This window comes from Rhopalosiphum padi, chromosome 2, assembly GCF_020882245.1.
Source record: "Rhopalosiphum padi isolate XX-2018 chromosome 2, ASM2088224v1, whole genome shotgun sequence".
Classification (NCBI taxonomy): Eukaryota; Metazoa; Arthropoda; class Insecta; order Hemiptera; family Aphididae; genus Rhopalosiphum; species Rhopalosiphum padi.
Window position 1 is genome coordinate 43,314,561 of NC_083598.1, and position 14,204 is coordinate 43,328,764.

The following is a 14,204-nucleotide window of genomic DNA, read 5'->3' on the forward strand; positions in this document are numbered from 1 at the left end:
CGCGACGGACTGATCTAGTTTATCCATCATGGCCGTCACGTCCCTACGCTTGTGTGCCGATCGCATTTCCCGTTAACAACGATTAGGGATATAAAAATAAAAATAAAATATAAAAATAATAACAACAACGGTAATGCAATAATCGCAAAACTAAAAAGACGAATTGCTACGACGGTGACTTTAAAACGGAGTGCGTACGGTTTTTAGTTATCTCGTTTATTTTTCCGTTGATTATGCGCTCATTGCGATTGTCCGACCGCTGTTTGTCGCGCGTACGTTGAACAGTGCAGTTTTTTGTGCGTGTCGATGGGATCAGGCCCCGAAAGCCATGAAGCCGTACGACAAATCAAACGTAAGTAGAAGACGAAAGTCTCAAATCTTTCCCCCGATCGGCGAAGTCACGTCCGATGATTTCCGAGTGATTTTCCCGCCCGATTGCGCTGCGCGATCACATGGTCTCGCGCGGCACGACGATTGATACGTGCTTTTCTAGAGTGATTTTTTTGATTTTAATTTTGGTTTTCCAGTCTTTTATGAAAAGGGTCACGAAACGCGTGTCCGAATACATACCTGGAATGACGTGGATGAATACCCTGATCAACGATGCGCAGACCGATGATGACCCTACGTCAATGACCGAAAACGACGATCAACCCCCAGTGAAGAAACTGTGCACATCTAATAACTCATTTACAAACACCAAATACCCGCCTACTAATTCAACTGACAACCACAGGGGTTCAAGTAAGCTATGATCTATTATGTTAGTTTTATGTTGTCTATTTTTTCTTAACTCTTCAAATTTTATCTGTATAGATGTGAATGTCCTTTTACCAGAAATATCTGCCGTTACTTGTATACCAAGTACAAGTAAACAAAGTCCAAAATTTATAAGCCAATCAAGTTCTTCCTTACAAACTCATGATGTTGGTAATAGAAGTAAGTGCGATTGTTGTAGTAGAAATAATAAAAGTATTTGTTCCAACACAACTACATAATTTCTAATAGCGTTAGTACCCATATATTGCCTATATGCTTTCTTTTTATATTTCCAATTTAAATAAATAAACTATTTTGATGGTTATTAAGGTTTAAAAATGTGTCTTCTACATCACCACAAGTCATATCTAGAGTTTATTTTATTTTATTATAATTATCCATTTGAAAAAGTGTTGAATATAAATTATTACTAACTAAAAATTATTTTCATTATTTAACACATTTAAGTTTACACCTAATGAGTGTTTATGCAAGTATCTCTTAAGTAAACAAATTTTGTTTAACTAAACCAAAGAATAAAAAAAACTATTTACTTAGATAACCAGTTACAATAAAAAAAAGAAAGCCTTAAACGCCGGTTTTAGTTTTTTTTAAATCAAATTGTTGGTAATGAATATTGACCAATTGTTAGATTATAAACCTCAAAATAATTGTACAACTATTCCCTTGTATGGTCTCAAAATAAAAGATCTTCTGGTTTTTATAATAATTAGTTATAAAATGGATTAAATATTATTTATTATAGTTATAAATTTGTTAAAATATCAAAATATTTCAATTTATTTAGACTTTTTAATTGATAATAATAATGCATTTATTAATCAAAAGTATAAAGTTACTAGAACTGTACTGTATTTTTATACAATTAATAATATTTATTAGTTGGGTACAGGTACAATACATTCATTACATTGGTTTGCTCTTACCTTATATCCAATGTGGCTTTTGTTGTAAAAATGATATTTTTAATTAAGCTCAATATCTGAATAGTTGCTTGTGTTTCATTCATATTTTTTATTTTTATTTGACATCTAATTTATAAGTTTTTAACACTTGTTGCTTTATAGTACAAAATATGCATTTACTTGTTATTGTGATTAAAATGAGTAGCGTACAATTTGGTTCCTATGATAAAATATGAAACACTAGGTAATCCAGCTAATAGAAATAGTCTAAATTAGGTATTTTATTGCATTTATATTAAACTAATAATACAATTTTATTTTTGAAATAGGTGGGTTATAAAATGATAATTTTTTTGTTAATATTATTATTAATCATTGAATTAGCTTACTATAACTTATTAATAATTTTATAATGTTACCTGTTATTTTAGGAACCTATTTATGAGGATGCTTAAGAGATCCCTAGATTCATTCACATTTAAATTTTTATAATTGACATATTCAAAGACAAAGTATTCATTATACGATATCACTATTTTAAAATTGCAAATATTTAACATTATTTATTTTTTTAATTTTGAGAAATATTGACCATTTATATACTCCAATGGCACTACTACTAGTATACTAATGTAATTTGGTATGTTAGTAGTTTAGTTCTAATTTACTTACCAAAAGCAACAACAAATGAGAGAGGATCCAACAATGTATTATCATTAAGACAAAATAATTTATACTGCATTTACATTATACTATTTTTTGTATATATTTTGAAAGTATTAAATTAAAAATAAATGCACATTTTTTTATACTAATATGCTTATTCACTCATACTTAAACCTTTCCAATTTATTTATATTTACCTATATAGATATGTTTATACTTTTACACTTTTAATATACTATTGGCTTTATTATTATTATTATTATTATTAGCGTAGTACAAGAGTTTATTTTATACAAAGTAACCTCCCAGAGTTGGTTGATGTGTAATACTAAAATTACTGTATCATTTTAAATAAAGGTTCTCTTAAAAGAAAATCTGATGTGGTAGATTTGTCAAATATTAACAGACCAAGTTCAAAAACAGCTTTCAATTTTGCTTCATCAACACCCACAATAGTTACAGCAAATAAGCAACCAGTTACAATAAGTAAGTATTATAGTTTTTATTTTCTTTGATTATGAAATACATGAGAAGGGTAAAAAAAAAAAAATATATCCTTCACCTAATTTATGCTATAGTTATTATGTTTAAAAACGATAAGTTACTTTATATTAATTTTATTTAGTTTAATATAAATTAATATTAAAATATTAAATAATACTTTCCAATAAATATGTAAAATTATTTTTTAGTATATTGGTTAGGAAAGGATGATTTTTCTTTAAAACAATTCCATGTTCAAGAAAATGTATTTCGCTGAGTTAAATTTATGAAACCATGGAATTAATAATACAAAATTATGACATTAAGTTACTGATAATAATGAAAAAAGTTTTGCTACTTATATTTTAATACAATTAATAATTTTACATGTATGATGTTATGACTATAATTAAATTTATTTTTTAGATTTAAAAAGATCATTAAATTTAAGTAAATCATCTACTTGTAATGAATTTTTAACACCAACTTCATCTAAACTGATTAAGCCAAGTAAGTTTGTTTATTGTTGCTTTATTTATATTTTTCTAGAAATAAGCCTTTAATAAAGTTATAACTACACAAATATGAATTGGCTTTCTATTTAACATAGAGATATAATATGTGTCCTTTAAATTATCACAAATTATAAAATTATTTCGGAAACTAAAAACATAGTTTTTTTTACTAAGAATCTACATTTTATTTTATGTAATATATTAATATTAGTTTTACACATTCACCATCAGATTTGATAACTTAACCTTTTTATTTTCTGTGATACTTTATTGTTATGAAGTTCTTGTAAGTTAATATTTGAAATAAAAATATCAATTAATCCTAATCTGTTGCATTTCATTCTTGCTGAAGCACTAAGCCAACCCAGCCAATTATCTATCATTTGTTGACAAAATAATTTTGCTCATTGTTTATTTCAAATCAGTTTTCAATTATTTTATCATTTATTTAATTTTAGGGGAAAATGAATCACATCAACAATCTTCATTAAAATTTCATGAAACATCGACAAACCACATACCCTCAGCATCATTTAGATGGGATACATTTGTCAATTATGGAGAAGTAAGTTCACTATTTTGTATTTATCAATTTCTATTTTAAGGAATTGAGTACTTATCTTAATTGAATGTGTTTATCATTTTCAGTTGTCAGAGCGCCAAAAATTATTTGCCCAAAAGTCACCTTTAAATTGTTCTCAAGTTATGTATGGGGGCAGTTCTGCACGTTCAAGCTTATCAAAAATTTTAGGTAATACTCCACCAATTCATAGAAAAGCAGTGATACCAATATCTTCTACAAATAATAGTGAAATTAGAACAACCTCATCTATTCTCTTGGAACATATTTCTACTAAGGTTAGTCAAATAAATAATAATTTAAGAAAATGTATGTAATGAGTTAAAAATATGGTATATAATTATTATTAAGAGATAGTATTTTAAATGTTATTTATTTTTAATGTTTGTCTTTAACTTATCACCTTGTAAGATAAATTACGGGGTTGGCTAAAAGAGTTTTTCCTTTTGAATAAATTAATATTTTTAAAATATCTATTATATGAATTTTCACTTACCTTTCGGATGACTCGAGATGTGAGGTTACGATATTTGATGCGAATTGATGTAATGAATGCTGGATGACCGGGGTGGAGAGAGGTGTGCAAGAATATTATATTCAACAACTTAAAAGATATTAAATTGAATTAAATTTATTTAAACTTGTAAAAATTTTACGTAATGCATTGTTGAATGTTAATTATAATATAATTTGTTTAACTGAAACTTGGCTAAATGATAATGTTTTTGACTCTGAACTTGGTTTCACTAATTATAATTTATATCGTAATGATCGTAATAATTTGTCTTATGGAAAAAAACGAGGTGGTGGTGTTCTAATTGCAGTAAATAAAATAATAAGTTTTGACATATTAAATGTCTCTAGTGTTTTGGGTATTGAGTAAGTTTTTTTGAAACTTATTTTGAATTATGTTAAAATAATTTTAGGTTATATATATATTCCACCTGACAGTTCTTGTGACGTATATTCTAAACACTGAGGTCATTGAGTCTATATATCTTATGTACCCCGATTACAATTATATTATAACTGGTGATTATAATTTAAATCAGTTTGACTGGTCTATTGATCCAATCACTCAAAATCATATTACGGGTACTCTAATTTTTAACTGTTATTTAAATTACTTAAGTTTGAAACAAGTAAACCATGTACTTAACTGTAGTGGTCATACTCTTGATTGCATTATGATTAGTGCTGATGCTGAACTTACTAATATTGCATTCGTCAGAATCTCTTGTTCCTATAATTGATAATTATTATCCACCATTAGATTTTATAATACAATTTAATAATGCATTGGTTAATGAACATTTTGAATCTCTGCTCTTTTATAACTTTAAAAACTGTAACTTTTATGATATTTCTCATTTTCTACGGAGTATTGATTTTGATCTTAATCTGAATAATAATTTATCTTTTGAATCGCTTTTCGAAAAATTTTATGAAATTATTTATCACTCTTTTACTTTATTTGTGCCCAAAATTAAAATATATAACAAATATTCACTTATATGGGCTAACGCTGAACTCAGAGATTGTATAATTAAAAAAAAATGTGCCCACAAAAAATTTAAGTTATTTCCTTCGGATGCTAATTATAATAACTTCTCTAATCTTAGAAAAAAATGTAAACACTTGATTACTATATTCCATGATCAATATATTTCCAATATCGAAAACAGTATTCAAACTAATATCAAACCTTTTTGGAATTATGTTAACTCTCTAAAGAAGTCTTAATAATTCTGTTCCTAATTGTGTAAATTACAATAACTCATCTTCCACCATTATTTTTCCAGTGTCTGTACTAAAGATCATTCACTGTTCAATGGAGTTGTTCCTCTTCCTTCTGATGGATCTAATAATTTGAATTTATGCTCCTGGACTATTGATCTGAATGAAATTGTTGATTATTTAAATTCTTTAAATGCTCATGCTGGCACTGGACCTGATGGTATTCCACTTATGTTTTTAAAAACTTGTAGCTCTGTTCTTGCTCGTCCACTTCATATGATTTTCAATAAATCATTAGGCTTAGGTTATTTCCCTAACATATGGAAAAAATCATTTGTAACACCAGTGCATAAATCAGGTGATAAACATAATGTTTCAAATTATAGACCGATTTCCAAAATGTCGATTATTCCGAAAATGTTTGAAACTTTAATTACAAAAAAGTTGTCTTTAATTATGACTCCCCTCATTTCTAATAACCAACATGGTTTTAGACCCAAAATGTCGATTTCTACTAATATTTTACTTTTTCAGGAGAAAATCCTTTCGGCCTTAAATCAACGTGTTCAATTGGACACTATTTATACAGACTTTCAGAAACGTTTGATAAAGTTAACCACAACATTTTATTATATAAATTATCTTGTTTTGGTATTCATGGTACATTTTTTAATTGGTTAAAATCTTATCTATGTTATTGTACCCAGGTAGTAAAAATTAATAGTTATGTTTCTAATGATTTTTTGGTTAGCTCTGGTGTACCTCAAGGATCGCACTTAGGACCTCTCTTATTTATATTATTTATTAATGATTTACCATCTATTTTTGATAGCTCAGTTAATATTCTTTTATTCGCTGATGATGCTAAACTATTTTCAGTTATTAAATCACCAAATAATGCATTAAAATTGCAGTCAAATTTAGATAAATTTATTGAATGGAGTCGTGTTAATCACCTTCCATTAAATATAAATAAGTGCAGTGTGATAACATTTTCTCGAATAAATAATATAATCATTTATAATTATTTGATTGATAGTTTTATAGTTACAAGAGTTTCTTCCATCAGAGATTTAGGGATTATCTTTAATTCTAATATGGATTTTTCCATCAATATTAACACCTTTATTAAAAAAGCTTTTAAAATGCTTGGTTTTATTAATAGAAGCACGATAAATTTTAAAAATACCAATGTCTTAAAAACTTTATATTTTTCCCTGGTTAGGTCTCATCTTGAGTTTGGATCAATTGTCTGGTCACCACATTATTTTTCATATACCAGTCTAATTGAAAATGTTCAGTATAAGTTTTTAAAACTATTATGCTTTAAATTAATTATACCCATCACAAGAGAATCATATAAATTGCAAATTTCCCAATTGGGGATCGCGTCTTGTGATTTGAGGAGAAATTTTGCGGATATTATGTTCTTATATGACTTATTAAATGGTCTTATCTATTCTCCAGAATTATTATCTCACATTGGTTTTAATGTACAAACTCACGTATTAAGAAAATCTAACTTTTTTCATGTTTCTCTTTCAGAAAATAATTATACTTCCACCTCGTTTTTCCTCAGAGCTCTGTCTTTGGCTAACAGTATAATGGATCATGTTGATTTTTTTGCTATGTCGTGTTTTGTATTCAGACAAAATGTTTATCTTGCTTTAAATTTAAATTCTTTTGTTTAAATATTTTTATTATTATATTATTCTTATTAATTTTTAATTAATTTAAGGAAGAATGCCTTAATTTCCCTCCATGCTATTTTGAGAAAAATGATATTTTATGTTTAGTAGTTTATGGTAGTTCTAAATAAATATAATATTTTTTAAAGTAAAATCTATAGTTTTTATAATAATTTAATTTACTGTAATTTTAAAACTAATAACAGTCATTACAATCTGCTAAACTTAAGTTTGTTCTTATTTGTTTCAGAACAAGGAAATTGAAGAAAATAAATTTATTATTCAACCTAAAGTGCACCAAAGGCATAAAGCAGTTCAAAAAACCGTACCTATTAAAGTAGAATCCACAGTCAAAATTGTTGAAACAACACCTGAGAAAGTTGATTGCAAATCCAGTGAAATCTCGTAAGTAAAACATTTGACTTAATTGAAACGAATATTCCTATTATTTTATGCTTATGCTTATTACCATATATTTATTAAAACAAATTGATTATCATTTTTTCTATTCAATGAAACATTAAAAAATAAAATATAAGCAGCAATAAACTTCTTATATGGTTTAATAAGATGACAATATAGACACTGTAGAACAAAATTGTAGTAGACAGTCTATATACCAGTGGTTTTCAAATTTTTATTATATACAGCACACCATACACTTCAAAAAATTTCACGGCACACTGACCTTTATTTTTAGATGAATAAAATTGTTTTGAATTAATTATAATTATATATACATTTAATAAGGAATATGTGATTGATAGGCTAACAAATATTTTTAATTCTTGGACGAATAGTTGACACATACCTGCATTTTTTATATCACAATTCAATGCAATTGTTAATTTATGGAAAAACCGCGGCAAACTTAGTGGATACTCACGGCACCCAGTTTGAAAACCACTAGCACCTTTCTATGAAAAGTAAATATTATTTTAAAGATGTATTTCTATATTTGCAATGAATATCTCCTATACAAGAGTTTGTCAAGTTAAAACCTATAATCAATGTTATAGCATCCATATTTGAGTTGAGTTATATAATCATATCTATACAAATTATTTTGTTTCATGTTAGTTCAAAATTTAAGTAAAATAGTTGCCCATTTTATTCTTCAGTAATTAAGTTGAAATAAACAACATAATTGTTAATTTTTGTAAATCAGGAACGGTCTGTTAAAATTCCAATAAGTTGTGACTACTGTATACTGTTACATTAAATTTATAATATAATATTATCTTCTATCAGTTACTGATGCAGTAAAAACATTTTTTTACTGTATGTTTTGATTAATAAATAAAATGTAACTAAGATAATCTTATTTTCATAGATCAAATTATTCTGGCCGAGTTGATTCAAATACTACAAGAAAACTTCGAGTGAATCTTTCAAAAAAAGGCCGTGTTCTTAAGTCTGATGAACTTGAAATGCCCGCTGAAGTCAATTTGCCTAAGGTTTCTCTAGCAATGACTTCATTGCCAAGTATCAATTTGTCAAATACTAATGCTGAGGATAATGAATTCACATTCAATCAACCATTAACAATAGAACAGTTTAGTTCACAATTTGCAGAGAAAACGTGTAGAAAAAATCAAAAAATGACTTTGAAGAAAGCACAAAATACTAATATAGAGGTAAATAATAAAGATCAACCTAGCACCAAAAGTCCAAGTACAAATGTTAATATTTCTACAAGTGAAACCTTTGTAAATGAATCTACTAAAGTATCAGCCACGAATAATGATATTTCAAATAAAAATGACAAGGTGTCAGAACTTGATAGGTTTGTTGATGATAATTCTAAAAATACTTCAAAAATATCATTGCCGCCGTGCTCTGGTTCTAAATTAGAATCTACAAAATCAGTGAATATGGATCTTGAGCGTTCACCTAAAAAGTTAGAAAGTAATAATACAAATAAATTAGTACCAGTAAAATCTAAATTAAAAAAGTGGTCTTGTGATGCATGTTGGGTTTCAAATGATGCTGACATAATAAAGTGTATAGCTTGTCAAACTCCCAAGTGTGAAAAAACACAAACACCAGTATTAAATGTTATCAAATCTGTCAAATCAAGTACATGGACTTGTGAAACTTGTTGGGTTCCCAATAAAAATGAAATTGAAGTATGTGTCGCATGCCAAACACAAAAGCCTGGTACTACAAAGAAAACTGTGGTACAAAGTAATACTTGGACTTGTGATGGTTGTTGGGTAAAAAATAAAAGTGATTGTACTACTTGTATTTCATGCGGAACAGCAAAGCCTGGGTCTGCTCCTGAAAATAAATCTTTGCCTTCAACTCAATTTAAATTTGGATTAAATAACAACACCTTTGAAAATTCCGGCGCCAGTCAGTTTAAATTTGGATTTGATAGTAAAAATGTTCAACCATCTAATCAGTTTAAATTTGGAAGCGCTGCACCATTTGCAAGTTCTGATAATGCCAAATCAGATACTGCCAATGAATTTAAATTTGGCTTAGTTAACAATAAAGCTGATCAACCCCTTACTACATTCAAATTTGGCACTGATAGTTTATCAAGTTTGCCAGTAAAGAAATTAAACGAGGAATCAAATATCAATAAAAGTGATAATTCTGAAACTCAGTTTAAGTTCGGTATTGAAACTAAACCAAATCAACCTGATAGTCAGTTTAAGTTTGGTGTTGAAACTAAACCAAATCAACCTGATAGTCAGTTTAAGTTCGGTGTTGAAACTAAACCAAATCAACCTGATAGTCAGTTTAAGTTTGGGCTTAGTGCCACAACTAATAAACCAACTGCACAATTTAAATTTGGTTCAGATAAAGTTGAAATTGAAAAATCTGTTCATCAAAATCCTGTTGTTGATAATAATATAATTAAACAATCCACAAATGAATTTAAATCATTAGTAAATAATAAAAATGAAGAATTAGAAAAATCATTAGAGTTACAAAGCCAAAGTAATAAGCGTAAAGTTAATGATACAAATGAAAATAGCAGTCCTAAAATATCTTTTGGTTCTGTTGCAACTAACAGTAGTACCTCAAATTCATTAGTTAATGTTGGTCAAAAAAATGAAGATCTATCTAAAGAGAAATTTGTATGGGATAACAAAGTAAAAAAAATTGAAATTAAGCCAATAATGAATTTTGGTTCAATTCAGCCTGTTCAATCTGCTACTGAAAATACAAATCAGTTAGTAAATGGACATTCACATCTTAATGAAACTTTGAATGAAGATCAAAAACAACCCGGTTTGATTAAGACTTCTCAGTTATTCAGTTTTGGTTCTTTAGCAAAACCAGATCAAAATGCGCCTGTTGACCAAAAAAGTCCTAAAATGTTTACTTTTGGATCAGCAACTAATGATAACAAATCGTTTAGTTCACCAATAATGGGTAGTAGTAGTTTTCCTAGTACTGCTCCAGTTTTTGGTGCAAGTAATTCTATTTTTGGTAGTGGTACTACTACATCGGCTCCAGCAACATTGGGTTCATCTACATTAACACCTCAATTTTCATTTGGTTCATTAGCTCCTCAGGTTCCAAGCAGTTTTTTCTCAAAGTCTTCTAATGACAATGATAAAAAACCATTAGCTCAAACGTCAAATTCTTTCAATTCTACAAATGTTGGGTTTTCATTTGGTGCACAATCTCCACCTGTATTTAGTGTTCCCAATGCTGGAGGACCTATAAAAATGTCTGCAATGGTAATAATCACATCATAAGTTGTATATTATATGATAACATAACATTAAAAACCAATTTATTAATAATTATAGGGTGATGATCAGACTAAATGTACAACAAACAATATATTCAATCAACCAAGCATCAAACCATCTGTTAAATTAGATCCTAATGCACCTATATCAATTAATTTTACTGGTGGAGCAACTACTCAATTTACGTAAGTATTAAGCATTTTATTTAATTATTTTTTAAAGTATTTTATCTATAAAAGTTTCTATTATTAGTGCCAAACCAGAAACAACTGAGCCACCTACTAAAAGAAAAATTTTAAAACCTGTTAGAAGGATTCGGTAAAACATGGATATACTGCTTGTGTATTTTGTAAGTTACATTGTTTTTATTGTGTAACAAAAATAAATGTAATATTAAAATTGTTCAATGTTTGAACTGATTCTTGTCATTATATTTGTATAATAATATTCTGTGGTTAACAATAGCTTATTTAAAAACAGGTTGAGGTCAATATTTTTTTAAACAGATAAACAATTATTATTTGGATATAAAATTACATTTGACAACATATTTTGATGGCGCACAGAATTTGGAGATATGTTAATAACATATTAATGAATTAGTTTTTAATTTTAATTTGAACTATCTGAATCAAACTATCTACTAACTACATTAAACTATCTGTCAAATGGGTTTTTTTTTAAATATTATTTTAGTAAAAAATAAATAAATTTATAATCAACTATTGTCTATGTTTTAATTTTTGATATTTTGAATTGTGTAACTTATTTAAAAGAAATTTTATAATTAAATAAATGTATGCATTTCTCTAAGAATTTGTTTCCAACAGTTGAAATTTTACTTATTTTTATAGGTATAACTTAAAAATTATATATATAAAATAAAAATAAAAAAATCATAATTCACTACAGCTCGCAATGCAATTAAGAATATGCTAATGTTTTATATCTTAATTATGTACATAATAATTGTTCTATGTTTCTTATTTTTGCTAGTTATTTTTTAGCCATTTTAATTTTGTTACTTATAATTAATTCATTAAATTAAATCTGAAAATTATTTACTATAAAAATATCATTAACTAATTCAACATTTAAAATACTAGTATTTTCTTCTTACTGTGCGCCACCTTTTCACTTTTAAAATCATATTCAAACCGTTTGTAACGTATATATTTTATTTTCGTTAATTTAATACATTGATACACATTAACATATTTTATTGTTAAATATTTGCTTTATGTTAAAAAAAAAAACATGTAACTGTTTAAAAATGATAAAAATTTATTAAATGGATGTACAACTATATTGTTTTAGTGAGTTTAATTAATTTAATTATCATTTAATGGCTATTATGTGCCATTTTATTGTTATAATACAAAACAATTATAAAGTGTTATTATTTAATAACTCTCGTGGTATACAGAACACAACATTTTTTATTAAATGTTGTTTATTATATATGTTAAATAATATGTTTCTTTTCTTTTAGTGGTTATATTTGTTTTAAGTGTAATATTCTAAGTCTGACCCAAGGAATTTCTATTGGCAACAGAAGTGTGGTTATACTGTATGATTTATATTCAAATGGTCCCTTATTTTTATTTCACAAAATAATTCCTAAATATACAGGTATTATATTTTATTTTTGTATAGTAAAATGTAAAAAATAACTATTACATTACTAGTTAAAAGTTAGCCAAATGGCTTGGATGTCTGTGATATTCTTGTGGGTCAGGCTATGTTCGGTGATAATTATCGAAAACTATAGCAGGCTCACTCCTTTGAAATAAATGTATTTTTAATTTAAAAACTTAAATATACATTTAATATGCTATATATAAAAAAAAAGTAAAATGATATTTTAGAATTTTTTTAAATTTCAGACTGTTTATTTCCATTTACTTAGTTATGCATCAGTAAGTAGTTATTATTATATTGTTGTCTTTTTTTTTATATATATACATTTGTTGTAAAGTGTTGCTGATTAATATTTTGTAAACCGATAAGTGGAAATAAACTAATTTGACTGTGATGTAAGGATATAATTTATTTTTGTCCAAGTGAGTAATTTTAGGAGTAAGGCTGCTAATTTGAGCTTCATGTAGCCTATTTTTCTTTATAAAGTGTACAGTCTTTTAGTTAACATAAGTGTACTTTAAGTCTTTATAAATTTAATTTTATAATAGTTAACATTACATTTCTTAAAAAATTGTAATTTAGGTACAATACATAATAAAATTATATGTTTTGTTTATTTTTTAAACATCATTCATTTATTTATTTTAGTATTTAACATCTTACAACTGTATCTTTGAGTGCTATTTAATTTCAGTTGTTGATTTAAGTGACATTCTGAAAATATGTTCATATAAGCGGCAGATTGACTAAAATATCCGGCCTAGAATATTACTGTGTAACAGGCCCACCAATTACTAAGTAAATCGGCCCAGAGTTAAATATCACAACTATAAGCCCACTGGGAACTTTCCCGGTATCCTGGTGGTCCAATCCGCCGCTGGTTCATAATATGTTGGGTGTTTTAGAAATGTTTTAAAATTTAACAATTAACAATGATATTTTCTTAATTGCGTAATAGGTGGCTTTTTTTACATAACATAAAATACTGAATTAATTGTTTTTTAATATTACTCATACTTACGAGTTGCCATTACAAATTTTAATGTTTGCAGGTTAAATTCCATTTTATGCTAATTCAAAAGACATCAGACTAATTAATTTTTACTAAACAAAATGAATATAAATATGTTTTAAAATATTGTCTTTTAATTGAGAAGAAATTTGGACCTGTTAAAAGAATAATAAGTATTTATTAAAAAAAAATGTATATTGAATATTTTATTTTTGTAAGTACATGAATTCACATAAAAAATATTTGAAAATATTTTATAAAACAATCTAATTTAAATATAGAAGCTCATTTGCAATTACATCAAAAAGTTATGTTTATGTTTTGTAGATAAAAATTCCATTTTCTGAGGCTTAATGCCAGACACATTAATATACATAGGTATGTAAATAATATACTATTACTAATACACAATTGCTTTATAATGATTTAATTATAAAGTATTATCTATAATATATAAAAAATAAATTGTCAATTTTACTAAGTG

The 14,204-nt window shown here is 26.6% G+C and overlaps 1 protein-coding gene across 2 annotated transcripts; it reads left to right on the plus strand.

The window, feature by feature from the left end:
* The first annotated feature begins 15 nt into the window (after positions 1–15).
* On the plus strand, positions 16–13,901 carry LOC132920391 (nuclear pore complex protein Nup153). 2 transcript variants are annotated; one of them, XM_060982751.1, is made up of 12 exons: positions 16–352; positions 528–744; positions 817–939; positions 2,709–2,837; positions 3,261–3,344; positions 3,808–3,914; positions 3,998–4,207; positions 7,605–7,759; positions 8,688–11,052; positions 11,125–11,252; positions 11,320–11,416; positions 13,761–13,901. In XM_060982751.1, the coding sequence occupies exons 1-11, from the start codon at positions 329–331 to the stop codon at positions 11,387–11,389; spliced, it is 3,612 nt and encodes a 1,203-aa protein (XP_060838734.1). In that variant the 5' UTR covers positions 16–328; the 3' UTR covers positions 11,390–11,416; positions 13,761–13,901. The 2 variants fall into 2 exon arrangements, with proteins under 2 accessions (XP_060838734.1, XP_060838733.1); XM_060982750.1 differs by lacking the exon at positions 13,761–13,901 and having other exon boundaries at positions 11,320–13,333.
* Positions 13,902–14,204: the final 303 nt, after the last annotated feature.